At 47.9% G+C, this 15,558-nt stretch overlaps 1 protein-coding gene across 1 annotated transcript in view; it reads left to right on the forward strand.

Annotated features, from left to right (window-relative positions):
• Positions 1-15,558, forward strand: part of KSR2 (kinase suppressor of ras 2) — a 339,253-nt gene that overhangs the window by 70,733 nt on the left and 252,962 nt on the right. Inside the window, exons 2-3 of the mRNA XM_012730806.1 lie at positions 9,997-10,137; positions 12,914-13,064. Of these exons, the coding sequence (XP_012586260.1) occupies positions 9,997-10,137; positions 12,914-13,064 (292 nt within the window). The remainder of the gene's footprint in view (positions 1-9,996; positions 10,138-12,913; positions 13,065-15,558) is intronic.

Genomic DNA, 15,558 nt, shown 5'->3' on the forward strand with positions numbered 1-15,558 from the left:
ATTTAATGAATTGCTGGCACTGTACATGGCCTATGTATCTTTATTGTAGGTGAGTCTCTGATTTTTGTGAAATGTGTAACTTATGATCCTGTAGGTTATTCAAGATTAGGGGAGTATGATAATGCACACAGGCATAGAAACGAGCAAATATATCTCCCCTATAATAACCCAGAGATGCAGCTGTGTTTGGATCATTTCCATGGTGTGTGTGCATTTTCTGTTCAGGAAATGGAGTTGTATTATATCTGGCGTGTGGCTGCTGTGTGGTTTTCCTGGCAGTAAGACCAGGACATACTCTGAGAGCCAGTAAGTGAGAGTTTGACAACCAAAGCAGCTCTTAGACTGAAAAATATGGAGGCTACCAGAGACGAAGGGGAAGGGGGCTCCTTGGGTATTGGGGCTCTGCCTGGTTGTGTGAATGCTCTAGAACTTTGCTGGGTGGCTGAAGCAGAAACCCTATCGAGGCAAGACGCTGTGCTCCCGAACCTAAATTGTTTTGTAAACAACTGGTAAGTCAGCACAAGTTGAGTTTTCAAAAAAGGAGGATTTGTTAGACTTGGTGTCAAATCCAGATCCTTCCACCTGGCAGCCCGGTGACCTTGGGCTGTGGCTTTGACCTTTCTAGGGCTTGGCTTTCTCAGCTGTCGAATGGGGCAGAAGTGGGACCTCTGTGCCAGGGTCGCCGTGAGGATGAAGTACTAACTCATGGGCTGCAGTGTTAGGCTCAGAGAGACCCCTCCTGCAGTTGGGCGGGCATTCTGCATCACTAGTCCTGGAATCCCCAGGAAAGCTGCTGATCCCCAGGGCCCAGATTTGGGGACTGCAGCTTCATCCCTGCTTAGTCAGAGACTTTAACCCCAGGGCCAGCAGGAGGCCCAGAAGTTTGACTTGTAGCAAACACCTCCAGGTGATGCTATATAGGCTCAGCAGACTGAGGTAGAGGGAACTGTCATATAAAAACTGCTCTGGGCAGTCTTTCTGAGCTCTTCTCTATTTGGATTAGCCGGGCTCTGGCCAGATAGGTGATTCTTCCTTTTCTTTGCCCCAAAGGGAAGACCAGACAGACGGCTGTCAGCCCCCACCCATCCTCCTCATCTCTCGCTCTCTCTGGTTAGTAATGCAGCATACTGGTGATGCCCCGAATTCTTCCCTGCTGGGCAGCCTGCTGGGGAGCTTGCTGGGGAGCCTGGAAATGGCTCCCCAGAATCCAGACATTTATTCTTTCAAGGACTACTTAGGACACAGTATTGGGGGGAGGGGTGATGAACCCACTTGCACAGATGGCATCTCCCGTGATGCTCAGCAGCCTGTGAGGACTCAGGCGACACAGACCCGCTTTACAGCTGGGAAAGTGGAGGCTCCGGGAGCAGAAGCCTCTGCTCGTGTCTCAGCACCGGAACTCAGAAACTCCTAGAATTCCTGGGAGGCTGACATGCCCTCCCCCACCCTCACCCTCACCCCTCTCCATTTCTGGATTTCCGGTTCAGTGGGAAGGGCCGTGAGGTGAGCAGCTGAGCGTCACCATTATGCTTATTTCACATACTCTTCCAAATGCCTTAATTCCTTTAAGGCATCTAGTGTCTTCGTTATCAGCTAGTTATAATGCAAGACAATATATGATGCATTTTATGCTGAGTATTTACAAATAAAATACCTTGGAAGAAATGATAGGGACCTGGTGGAGGTGACATTGTGATGGACTTTTGGGGAAAAGTCAGGTTCCATGAGTCGACAGGGCTATGTATCAGCTAGCTTTGGGTTCCGGGAGTGCCGCCTAGAAACCACTGATCTAACTGCATGTAACATAAACGTGTTTTGGCCATGCATCTGGAGATCAGCTGCAGATTCAGACTCTCCTGAAGTTGGCTGTGCTCACTTATCACCAAGTGCCAGGCAGTACTTGGCTGTTGGCTGAGTTAGGGTGACTTTGGCAGGGGGACCTGGAAAAACATGACTGTACTTTGTGGGCTCTCATCCTTCAGCGGAGTGAGTTGGGTCTATGTTCATGGAAATGGCAGCGATCCCAGAGAGCAAGTGGACACATACAAGCCCACTCTCTATTGGCTGAGGGAAGTCACATGGTCACCACAAGCCCACTCTCTATTGGCTGAGGGAAGTCACATGGTCACCACAAGCCCACTCTCTATTGGCTGAGGGAAGTCACATGGTCACCACAAGCCCACTCTCTATTGGCTGAGGGAAGTCACATGGTCACCATGTGGGCGTGGTGCAGGACAGACTGTATCTTTAGTAAGTTAGCCTTAGGGTCACCCCACAAAGGGTATGGAGGTAGGAGAGGTAAAGGGTTTGGGTTTGCACCTTCACAGTCTAGCACAGGTGAGTATAGAAAGGGTTCCTAAGCAGGAGGAGCCTGAGCAAAAACATCGAGAGGTAACATTGCTGTGTTTAAGGAATTGTATGGAAATGAAGGAGGTAAGGAAGGAGAAATGGAGTCGAGTTGAGCTCTGAATAATAGGCTAAGGATTCTGAACTTTTCTACAGGACAGTGTTTCCCAAACCCACCGTCGTACTTTGCCCTATTTGTGTATTTCCTTTAAACCAACTCGATTTTTATTTATTTTTTAATTTTTACAAAAGGTTTACACATAAAGAACTGGGATACAGGCCAGAGGTGCAGGGGCAGTGAGAGGATTCACCAGAAGCAGAGTGGGGAGCAGAACGGGCAGATCGACGAAGTACACTGCTGAGGGGAGCAGGTCAGGAGAGGTCTGCCGAGCCATGTGGTCACCTCCAGGGTGGAGATCAAACTCGCACTGAAGCAGCTGTGGCAGGCTTGCAGTGCTGCGTCTTAACCCTTTGTGCCACCGGGAAGGGCCCCCAGCTCAATTTTTAAAGCATATGTATATTAAGAGAAAACTCTGTATGGCAACTGTTTGATCGTAAGCAGAAGGCAGTCTAGAAAATAAACACAATGAAAACAGGAGTGTCATTCCCTGTGCTAGACTTTGAGGCTGTGAGTCTGTGTCCTACTCTTGCTGAGTGTCAGAGATGGACAGAGGCCGTCACCTTGACGTAGAGTCGACTGGCTGGAGAGAGATCTGGACAGGGAGGACACACTTACTATTTGACCCGACATTACTGAGTGTTAGCCTGGGGGCCACCTACAGTTACCAGTGCCCCCCCCCCCCCACTCGGGAAGTGCCGCTACCCAAGAAGCAAGAATGGGTCTTCAGGCAGGCAGGGACGTGGTGCAGGGCCCCCGGCAATACCGCCTGGTCTTAGTCTTTCAGTCATCTGTGATTCTGAGTGTTTTTGTCAAGTTAGGAGACAAGATGTCACTGGCTTCCAAGGGACACTGGTTTCTTTGTTTCTTGAAGTCATCAACAGCATTGCTGTTATTTAAAGAGACCAGACCAAAAGACTCATTCCTTTTGCCATATTTAAATTCCAACACGGGCATTCACAGGTATAGAATAACAGAGAGCAAAACCTTATTTGCTCAGAAGACAAGGCTGGGAAGGCCAGTTAGCACAAAGCCCAAATGTGTCAGTATCGTCTGTGAATTAAGCACATAGCACTTTCAAGCAGTCTCTGTAAGTTTTCTTTACAGTTGTGTGATTAAATTCATTTCAAAACAAAGTTGTAATGAATTAGGAAGACACGTTTTTAAAAATACAATTAAAGGTGCGTTTACTTGTGGCATGACTATCTGTACTTTTTAGACTTTGAAGAAATGATATATTTGATCTTTAAAGAATATTGTTTATTTTTTCAGTTATTTCTTTTTAGGACAGATTTTAAAAAAATATTTATTTTTACTTATTTATGCATATAAGAGCTGGGATGTAGGCTAGAAGTGTGGGGGTTGAGAGGGTTCACCAGAGACAGAGTAAAGAGCAGAACAGATGGATTGACTGAAATCCACTGCTGAGGGGAGCAGTGGGTGAGACAAGAGAGGTCTGTTGCACCATGTGGATCAGCTCCCTGGCCGGGGATCAAATTGGTGGTGCAGTGGCTGCAGATAGTTTCATAGTGCTGTGCTTTAACCCATTGCACCACCAGAGAGAGCCCTACACACCCACTTTCACTATTATAGGTCACCATGTTTTGCTAGATGTTTTTCTCTGTGTTTACAAATACATCATTAAGGCTCAAGCAGCTTTTAAGATACAAATGCTGTCATATTGTACAATGTCTTTGTAGTTCTTTTCTCACTGAAGATGAACAATCTTGGGGATTTTCCCAAATAAATATTTATTATATACCTGACTTTGGAAAGTTTATATCGTATTTCATTCCGTGGCTGAGCTGTGGCTCCTTCATGTTTTAGCTTCTCAGTAAATGTACCTTTTGAAAGTCATTTCTAAGTCTTGAGAATCACTAGCTGTGCTATAATAAGCATTCAGCCTTTTACCCCAGGCACCCATGCGTTAGTATTTCTGTAGGATGGATGCCTACAAAGAAGTTTCCAGAAACTAAAATGTTGACGTTACCAAATCAGACTGTCCTCTAGTGGCATTCTCAAAAGTTTCTCACTTCTCATGACACTGGATAGTGTAAGTGTTAGAAAAAAATCTCTAGTCTAGCCAAACCTAGTTTTTAAAACTATCACATTTTCCCATTAATAAGAAGGCAATACATAAATGTTATATTTTCTGATATTATGGCGGAAAAGCAAACAGGAAGGTAAGGGGTCACCCACAATCTTACCACTGGAGACACTAACACCCTCCCTCCCTCCCTTCTTTCCTCCCTCCATCCTCTAATGCATCTATGTACACGTGGTTCTATGAAATATAAAATAGTACGCCAGTATACAAATTCCAGTCATTTATGTACATCATCCCCTCTTGTTGAAAAACTGGACTGTTTCCAATATTTCACAGCTATTTTCAGCTTGGAGCAAAGCTTCATGAATATCCTTAATTATTTCTTTAGGATAAAACCCCAGATCAGTGTTCTCCATTAGAAATACAATAAAAGCAACAGATGTGAGCTAAATGTGTAATTTTAAATTTTCTAGTAGCCGCATTAAGAAACAGATGAAATTAATTTTAAACACTATATTTTATTTAGCCCAATTTATGAAAAATATTATTTAAACATGCGATCAGTGTGAAAATATCCATGGGGTATTTTTTCCTACTAAGTCTTTGAAAGCCAGTGTGTATTTTACGCTAAGAGCACATCTCAAAACAGATGAGAACTTTTCAAGGTTGAAATGAAATATTGCTCTTCCCATCAGCAGCCTGGGGTGATCTCCAACAATGGTTCACTCCTTACTTGACCTTGAATCCCTACAAAGCCATGCAAAACCAAGAGGTTCAGACTGTTCATTTTAGGAACACTCGTGAAACCACTCAGGTCGCCAGGGCTGCCAGATCTCTGCAGGGCGGGACTCTGAGGAAGTGCTGCGGGTTTCCTTGCTCAGAGGTGGAGATGGGCAGGCGCCCACCTGAGCACTCCCTGCTGCCCTGAGGTGATTCCGGCTCACAAAGGGCAGCTGGTTCTGGAAGAGAAGCTTGAGTAGAAAAAGATGCCCCAGAGAAACTGAAGACACAAAAATAGATGACTCCAAGATAAATTCAGCCTGAAAGAAATGGAAATAAAAGTCAAAACATAAATGAAGCGAAAAGAAAGAAACTCTAATTCTAGCAAAGAGAATAAAGTAATTTTTTAAAAGATTTATTTCTTTATTTATTTGTGCAGAACTGGGGTACAGGCCAGAGATGTGGAGGGTGAGAGGGTTCACCAGAGACAGAGTGGGGAGCAGAACAGGCAGATCGAGAAAGCACACTGTTGAGGGGAGCAGCGGGCAGGTCAGGAGAGGTCTGCGCGCCATGTGGTCACCTCCGGGGCAGGCGGGAGTCAACTCATGTGGAAGTGGCTTTAGCTTCTCAGTGCTGTGCTTTAACCTGCTGCGCCACCAGGGAGGGCCAAGAATAAAGTAATTTTTAACAGAAAAAGACTTTACCTGCCCATCGTGCTTACACTGGTGTGTAATCAAATATGAAATTCCTTGGTTTCTCACTTCGCCAGCTCTGGCTGGTAGGCTGGCATCCTGGACACTGGCCCCAGTGCCCCTTCTTTTCTAAAATTTTAAATGGGTTATTTATTTATTTGTATCTATTTTACATCATTGTTCATTTTTGCACACTGTTTGCTTTCTTTCCTCAGGTGTCGTCCCCACAGAATTCCCACCACCAATTCACCACCCCCGTAGTCCCTCTACTTTGATCCCTTTCCCACCCCTCTCCTGAAGAGTATCTCTCACTTATAGTTGTCTATTTATTTTTTGTCCCCTGCCCCCCAGGTCCTCTCTATTCCTCCTATAAGTGAAAACCTCTGGTATTTTTCTTTTTCCTTCTGACTTATTTCACTGAGCATAATCCCTTCTAGCTCCCTCCCTGTTGCTGCAAATGGCACGAGTTTATCTTTTTGATTGCTGAGTAGTATTCCGCTGTGCATATATAGCACATTTTCTTGATCAGACATCTATTTTTAGGCATTTGTGTTGACTGTTATAAGTAGTACTGCCGTAGACACAGGGGTGCATGTTTTCTTTTATGTTAATGATTTTGTGTCCTTTAGGTAGATCCCTAGGAGTGGAATTGCTGGACTGGGGAACCTCCATAGAGCTTTCCATAGTGGCTGGCCTTCTGTCTACTTCTTAATGTGTGAAATCAGAACAGAACTGGACATGAGCCTGGATATAGGATTTGGTGCTTCACTGGCAATTCAAGATTAAAGACAACTCTTGTTGGGGGCTTTTAGGCCAAACCAGGCTTATGTTCCCCCAAAGCACCCCCTGGAAAGCCAAGGAAAACAAATGAAGGTTACGACCTGATGGACTAGTGGGCTTTACGTGCTGGAAACCGATAGACAAGCAGATGGTGAAACACTGCTGTTTGTCCCTGGTGACTTCTGTTTAAAGGTCTTGCCACCCAGCCAGCCGTGGCCCCTCCACATGCCCTGAGATGGGACATGTGGCCCCTGCCAGGAGCCAGGGTGAATGCAGACATCCTTCCAGACAGACATCAGATGTTCACAGTTACTGATGGCTTGGTGTTTCCCAAAGATCTGTTTCATTGACTGAATTAAGTTTCTCACAAATGCATATGTTGAAGTCCCAACTCCCAGAATGGGACCTTATTTGGGAACAGGATGGAATTAATTCAAGTGAGGTTATACCAGAGCAGGGTGAGCTGCTAAGCACAACAGGACTAGGTCATCTTAAGCAGGGGAAGTAAGGGCAGGGACACGCATATGGAGAGAAGGCTGTGAAGACTGTGCCGACCCTGCGCAGACAGGAACAGAAGCCAGAAGAAGGCTCTGGAACAGCACCTGCCCTGTGACTTTCTGGGGAAGAAGGTCCTACTGTTACAGGGTGGCCCAGAGTGGACTGGGCCGCCTGTCTGTGGGGCCTCACCCACACGCTCAAAACTCAGTTATACTGCAGGGATACACAAAAGGGTCAATAATGGGTTTATTTACAAAAGGGAGAAGGAACAGGAAACAACTCAGGGAAAGCGAGCAGGATGCAAAGTAACTGGAGTGCCTTAACAGCTCCGCTGACTGAAAACACTGAGTCACGGGATCTGGAGAGCCGTTACTGAGCTGGAGAGCCGTTACCCGAGCAAGAGAGCCGCTACCTGAGCAAGAGAGAGAGAGAGAGAGAGAGAGACAGACAGACAATCATGCCCTATTTATCCCCCTATGTCCCAGAATTCCTGCTAGCTCCACCCTTGGGTCCTTGCAGTTCTCTCCCTGGGGCTGCTGGGAGTTGTAGTTTCCAACCACTGGAGTAGGGGATAGAGTCCAGAAAGCTGGAGTAGGGGGTGGAGTCCATAAGACTGCAGAGCTCCTTCAGGACATCCTTCCCCTTAACACTACCAGCCCCTGGATGTAAATGCACATGCCAAATAACCATCCCCAGATATGTCCAGCTCTGAGTCCTGTAAAGATGTGACTGAATAACATGGTTTCAGATGTGGCTGAGCTAAGGATCATTAGATGGGTGACTATCCTGGGTGTTTGGGTGGAGCCAGTGTCATCCTGAGAGGGTCCTCAGAAGAGGCAGGCAGGGGGTCAGAGTCAGAAGTTGTGACAACAGAAGCAAAAGGTTGGAGTAAGGGGGCTTCTGCCCAGGAAGGTGGGCAACTTCTAGAAACAGCAAAAACAAGAAAGTGGATTCTCCCTGGGCCTTCCAGAGCAACCTGTCCTGCCAGTGTCTTGGCTTGAGCCCAGTAAGACTAACTTTGGATTTTTGACTTGCAAAACCATCAGATCATATATCTGTCTTATTTTAAGCTTCTGTATTTGCAGTGATTTGTTATTGCTCTGTAAGAAATGAGGCAACAGGATGTCAAGAGACACTACAGAAGGGTGGACCAGATGCCCTTCAACTTCTCCATGCATTAAGATGCTTCAGCAGCAAAACCCAGCTCCCTTCTTCTGCTTAAGCAACAAAAGAGTGACTTGTCATACATCACTGCAAAGAAGTGTGACTTCCTTGCAGGGGAATCTAAATACCAGGTGTAGTCAGGAAGGCAGCTCCTTCTCGTGGCTCTGGCTTCCTTCTGAATAGGCTTGAGTCTCAGGCGCTCCTGATGGTAGCTTCTGGCTCCTGGGACACCCCAGGTGACTTCTGTCTTAGGAACGCTTGGGAGCAGTGGCTGGGAGGTCTGGGGCCCAGACTGGCTCCCTGTGCACCCAGGCTGGGTACATGCTCTCCCTGTAGCCCAGGTATGGGTGTGTGGTGTGGGACCAGCCTCACCTGAGCCAGGTGTGCTGCCAGCCTAAGAAAGGTGCTCTAAGAGAGCTGCGTTGAATGGGCTTTTCAGGAAAACTTGCACTGGAGATCGGCTGGACAGACGCAACAGCTGCCCATGACCCTCTCACCCCCACTCTGAATTCTGTGGTCCTAGAATTCTAGAACAGTCTTTTTCTTCAGTGTTGGTTGACAGTGCTTTGAACTGCTAACGGCTTTTACATATAAGTGGATTTTATTTTTTTTTCACTTAATGACTTTACTTTTAAATACATTTTATTGACATCATTGGTGTACAGTATGGCAGTTTCAGCTCCACGCCTCCATATATATCTAAGAATTAGAGATACGTCAAATTACAAGTGTGATCATTTGCTTTGAGTAACTATGGAGCAAAGCAAATATATATAAAAAAACACAACCACTTTTCTCACCCTGTCTCCCGCTCAAGCCAGTTGCCTGGAGGTATCTCCCTTTTTCAGCTCTGAGTCCTGTAAAGACTTTCTTTTGTTAATGTTGCAAAATGTTTGTAAACAAGAGGCCAAAAAACTTTCTCCCATCCTGGCAACCCTCCAGAAGCCTGGGTCTGGTCCATCTCATTTGAACAGTCTATGTGTTACTTTGTGAACAATTACTTGTGACTGAAAATCCAAATGCTACCAAAGGGTCTAAATAAAACGTTTCTCCACCCCCCTTCCTGCTTCCCTTCCCTGGAGCCGGGAGCGGGAGAATCTAAGCCTCTGTATTTACCACTCTACCGAAATGTACACGTTCCCCACACAGAAGAGAGAGGGGTAGTTATTTTTATTGATTATCACATCTTGGAGGCAGTCCTGTTTTAAATCTGTAGCATGCGTCCTCGTTTTAATTTCATAACTGCATGGCTTCATTCTGTACATGCACCTTCGTTTACCGCCCACTGAGGGACCCGCGAAGACTTTGTCATCCTTTGCCTTGAAATAATAATAAAAGCTGTAAGAACAACTGTTATGCAGCTGTTTTGCAGACGCGGGGTGTCTATAAGTCCCCATAAGTGGGGTACTGTAGGCTCCCACGTGGAAAGGTGACAGAAAACTTCCAAACCTCCCCCCCCACCCCCGGCCCCCCACCAGGGCTGTGGGGTCAGTGCGAGCCTCTCACTGAGTAGACCCCTCTTTCCTGCTCTCAGTTGGATGGGGTTCGGGCTGGGAGGGCACAGTGGGGGATTCTTGCTCTGCTCACTGCCGTGCCTGAGACTGACCCCATTGTCCTCTGTGTCCCCGCAGAGTAAGCTGGTGAAGTACTTCAGCCGGCAGCTGTCCTGCAAAAAGAAGGTGGCTCTGCAGGAGCGCAACGCCGAGCTGGAAGGCTTCCCCCAGCTGCGGCACTGGTTCCGGATCGTGGACGTGCGCAAGGAAGTCCTGGAGGTGACCGCTTCGCGACCCCCTCCCACCCCCCGCCCCCGCTCCTTACCGGCTCCCTGCCAGCCCCTGGGTCGGTGGTTTGGGGGTTGTGCCTAGCACACAGTTGGCGCCCAGTAAATCTGCCCCGGAAGAAGGCAGGAGTCTGATGCGTCCTAGTCAGGGTCTCTCAGCTGCCACATACCAACTCCGGCCCCGTGGCCAGGTCACTGTATATGCCCTGGAGCAGTGCTGTCCTGCAGAATCTCCTCCTGTGGTGGGAATAGGTTACCTCTGCGCTCTCAGGACCCCAGCCCTTAGCCGGGGGTCAGCGCTGCGCCGGAAGAAGGCAACCGTGTTGTGGTCCATGTCAGTGAGTATACCCGTGGCCGCCGTGGTGGACACAGCTCTCAGGGCATTGCTGTTCTCCTGTCAGCGGGCTTAGGGTTGTCCCTTCTAAAGCGGCTGGTCAAGTGAGGTGCTCCTTATAAACTGGCCCCTCCCCCCAGCCCAGACTGGCCCCTAAAAAAATTCTTCTTTTTTTTTTTTGATCACTGAATAAGCAGCTCATTATATAAACACACCACCACTTTTTGACCCTTTTTGACCCATTCTTCTATTTGGGGGCATTTGGGTGCTGGGTTCCCAACAGTGCTGTAGGAAACACCAGGGTGCAGGTTTCCTTTTGAATTAGGGTTTCTGTGCCCTTTGGGTAAATCCCTAGGCATGGAATCGCTGGGTCATAGCTGGGTCCATTTGCAGGTCCCCATAATGGCGGGGCCAGTTGCATTCCCACCAGCAGTGGGGGAGGGGCCTTCAGCTCCACCTCCTCACCAGCATTATTTGTTTCCCGTTGTGTGTGTGTGTGTGTGTGTTTTAATGTGGGTGGTTCCCGTTGGAGTGAGGTGGTATCTCCTTGTGGGGTTGCTTTGCATTTCCCTGATCATTAGTGACCTTGAGCATTCTTTCACATGCCTGTTGGCCATTTGCAGTTCTTTAAAGTCCACAAAGAACTTATACAACCCAACGAAAACAAAGCAAACAACCCAGTCCAAAAATGGGCAAAATAACTAAAAATATATTCGTTCACATTTAAGTGTCAGCTGTTGGCAAACTTTGCTCACACCTTGGTCCGTGAGATTCTGGAGCCCAAGGCACTGGCTTGATTTTTGCCTTTTCACTAAGTCTCCGCCCATCCCCCACCTCCACATGGATGACTATAGGATGAGTTGTGTTGTCGTTTGCCTGGTTCTGGCTGCCAGTTTAATAAGAGATTGGGTGGACGCCTACTGATTTTGTTGTAATACACATTTGTGACCACAAGAGGGCAGATGTATCCCACACTAGTGCCCCCAAATCCCGGTGCCTAACATTCTCTTTAAGATAATAATATGCAACAACTATGGAAAGCTGTATAGAGGATTCTCAAACTGCTAAAAAAAAAAAAAAATGGAGCTTCCATATGATCCAGCAATTCCACTCCTAGGTATCTACCCAAAGGACACAAAAATAATAATTCAAAAGGACACCTGCAACTCTATGTTTATTGCTGCCCTATTTACAATAGGGAAGCTGTGAAAACGACCCAAATGCCCAAAAATAGACAACTTGATAAAAAATATGTGGTACATATACACAATGGAATATTACTCAGCTATCAAAAAAGGTAAACTCGTACCATATGCGGCAACATGAATGGAGCTGGAAAAGATCATGCTTATTCCTCATAGGAGGAGTGCAAAGGATCAAGAAATATATATACATATATATGGTAATTTTAATAAAATAGAAAAGGGCGGGAAGAGCACACGGGACTGTGGTGATGGCACTGGGGGACGTGGTGGTGGGAAGTCCACGGGGGTTACAGCTGAGATGGAAAAATGTAAAAAATGAAGAATGATGTAAAAATATGTATTTATAAAAGAAAAACATAATAAATGTAAAAAAAGAAAAAACAAAAAACGCTGGATACCACTCCATGCTATAAAAGGAAATCTCTGTTCTTGAGATGCATAAATTAGAAGCCCAAGAGATTTGAAGACACAGCCATATTATCGTGTCTATGGACACATCATTTCAGGAAAGGGGGAATTTTTGCTGCTGGTGGTGAAGGAGCGTCTGCCCCAGGCATTTACAACGGGGGTCCTCGTCTTCTGTTCCCACCTGTCTTTTCGGAGTTGTCTCTTCCTCCCCTCCATGCTATACCCCAGCCTTACTGCTTTACTTCAGGATGCAGTCACAGGCTCTCTGTACCCAGTGGAGTGTTCCAGATCCTTTCCCCTTAGGGTTCCTGAAGCCCCAAGATGAACCCTAGGTCTGTGACTGAGAAGAGGGAAGCCAAGTGGCAGACAGCTATGGGGGAAGGGGCTCTTGGGCTGCCCAGTGCGTTCCGCTTCGAGCTCCCCCTGATTTGGGACCCGTACAAGCTGCAGTTATAAGCTGAGCAGGAGACGCAGCCGCCCACAGAGCACAGAGTGGAGCCTTGCGGGTTAGGAGTTAAGCAGAGCCGGAGGCTGGGAGGTGGGTACAGATAACTTCCGCTGGCAGGGGGTGCTGACTTTGTGCTGAGCACAGGTGTGACTTAAAAGCATGTGCCCTTAAGACCCCCATTCTGCAGGCAAGTAGAGTGAGGTTCGCAGAGGTTAAGCGTTTTCCCCCCAAGTCACCTAGCTAAGGAGTGCCAAAGCTGAGGGCATCTGCCGGGACTCCCAGGCACAACCAGCACCTAGCCCCACAGTGCAGGCGCCCCTGGCCACCCCTAGAGGGCGCGCGTGCGCTTACCTGCCTCCCTCCCCTCCCCCAGGAGATCACCCCTGGCCAGCTGAGTCTGGAGGACCTCTTGGAGATGACGGATGAGCAGGTGTGTGAGACCGTGGAGAAGTACGGAGCCAACAGGGAGGAGTGTGCCCGCCTCAATGCCTCTCTCACCTGCCTCCGGAATGTCCACATGTCAGGTGAGCGACGGGGGAGGGTGCAGGCTCGTCCCAGCGCATCCGCGTTCCTGCCGATGCCTGCGCCTGCAGCTGCAGGCCAGGACTGGACGGGGTCACTCCGGGCGCCAAATCCCGCTCACCATCGGAGGAGACAGGGGCCTGGGGCTTGGAAGCCAGAAGTGGTCAGGGCTGCTTCCGGGAGCTCTTGCCCAACGGGTATCTGAGGTCGGAGAATTAGGGTCCAGATATATGTGTTGGACGTGTGTAGGGTTTTTTTTTTCTTTTTTTCTTTTCTTATGTATCTGAAGGGCCTTTGGGTGGACGTCTAACTTGTTTTTTACGTAAGCAATATACATTCATAAAATAAACCATGAAGTAGATGAAGAAATAATTCCTCCAGCCCACCCTCCTTCCGCTGTCATCTTGCTCTGATTTTTGGTCTGACTTCTGGCATGTGGGCATGCGTATAATCTCTCTAAACAATAGAATTAGGCTTACCCGTACATATGACTGGACACCTGGTGGGCTTGGGGGTTGTTTGTCACAACAAAATGACCTCGGCGTCTTGTTTATACTTGTTTGGGATCCGAAAACATCATCTCTCTTCCCTCGTTCTCATTCGTTGCTCAAACCTCTGTTTGCCTTTCTTATCAGGACATCAAATATCGTCCTCTTCTGGCTTCTCTCCAGCCCCACGATTTTCCCACAAATTCTGGGGTCCTTTTCCGTCCTAAGGGGTCAGCCCGGCAAAGCAAAGCATTCCTGGTCCACGTAGTTATTTCAGTTATCGCCGCAAGGCGTCACTGTTGAGCAACAGCCAGAAGCCCTGGCTTGATTCAACGTGCAGCACTGAATAAATATTTTTCAACAATTGAGTGACTTTCCGTTAGCAATGTTGAGGGTACAGGCGGGAACAGAGCAGAATATATTTGAATAGGCCATTGGCCCGGAATCCACACGCACGCCCCTCTGTTACGGTGCTTCCTAGCTGATCCAGATGAAAGCCCTCGAGTCTGGGGGTATCCTCGCCCCGAAAGATGTTCAGTAGCAGCTTCCCACTAGAGGGCAGCAACCCCCTGCCCCAACCCCTGTCACGCCAAGTGTCTCTCCCTGGGGGTAAGGGACTCACCCCCAGCTGACTAAAGGTCATGTTATTCTTTCGTCCAATGCTTTGACTCACCTAACTCGTGCTTGGCCAAGAGGGGCCTCTCAGCCACTCAACACGACAAAAATCTGCTCCGAGGTGACTTCCTCCGCTTTCAGGGCGACAGTTTTCAAAACTCCCACCAAGCCCCTCTGTATGTCATCAACGCCTCTGACAGTGAATGGCTCGCCTCGTTTTACCACCACCTTTTATTTATTCAACCAGACGCCTGTTTGTAGACATTGAGGTCGTGTTCTCATTTCTTCACTATCAGCAGTGCCACCGTGAAGAGCGCTGAGTTGGCGATTTCTTTAGTGTTACTGCATAGGGCTCCTTGGCGTTTGCATAAAGACTGACTGCCTTCCAAACGTGCCGGCCGCCGTATGCCTCTCGCCTTCCTCCAGCTCCTCCCCGAAACACGTGAGCGTGAGCATGTGAGGGGCTCTCCTTTGCCTCGCGGAGTTTGTGCCTACTCACCAGTCTTGCTGTTCAGGGGGACAAAACCCTTGAAAGTAGAGATGAGAGACATTTTTGTCAGCCTCGCGCCCACTAGCGGCTGTCCCTGGTACTGTCCTGAGGGACCAGGCCCTCAACCCGGTTTGCTCTCAACTGTTTTTCAATTGGGGTTTTTCAAATGTTTTGACCATCACCCATGAAACAATTTGTATTGCAGCTTTGTACACACAAACACACATATGCTCAACACACACTGCATGTGGGCATGCAACAAAACAGGCAAACACACGCATGCGTGCACACAATATGCATACCACTCACACACATGCATGCATACAACACACACACCTTTACATGCAAAACACACAGCCTTGTATAAATACATATGCGCACACATGGCTTTGTACACAACACACATGCACACATCCCTCTACACAGCTCACACACGCACAATATGCACACATGCACAACCCTTGTACACAACACACATAGGCATGTGCACACACAGTCTTGCCCACAATCCGCAGGTACACAGTACACATACACACAGGTATACACATCTATACACACACATCTATACACACATGTATATACACACAGCCTAATTGTCTGGCAACAGTCATTCTTACTATGATACATTTAAACCATTTAAACCATTTTTTAAAAAAGATTTATTTATTTATGCAAACAGAACTGGGGTACAGGCCAGAGGTGCGGGGGTGGTGAGAGGATTCACCAGAGACAGAGCAGAGAGCAGAACAGGCAGATGGACGAAGTACACTGCAGAGGGGAGCAGCGGGCGGGTCAGGAGAGGTCTGCCGCGCCATGTGGTCACCTCCGGGGCAGGCGGGGATCAAACTCATGCGGAAGCGGCTTTAGCTTCTCAGTGCTGTGCTTTAACCTGCTGAGCCACCA

The sequence above is a fragment of the Condylura cristata genome, unplaced genomic scaffold (assembly GCF_000260355.1).
Source record: "Condylura cristata isolate star-nosed mole 26May11 unplaced genomic scaffold, ConCri1.0 scaffold00029, whole genome shotgun sequence".
In the NCBI taxonomy this organism is placed as follows: Eukaryota; Metazoa; Chordata; class Mammalia; order Eulipotyphla; family Talpidae; genus Condylura; species Condylura cristata.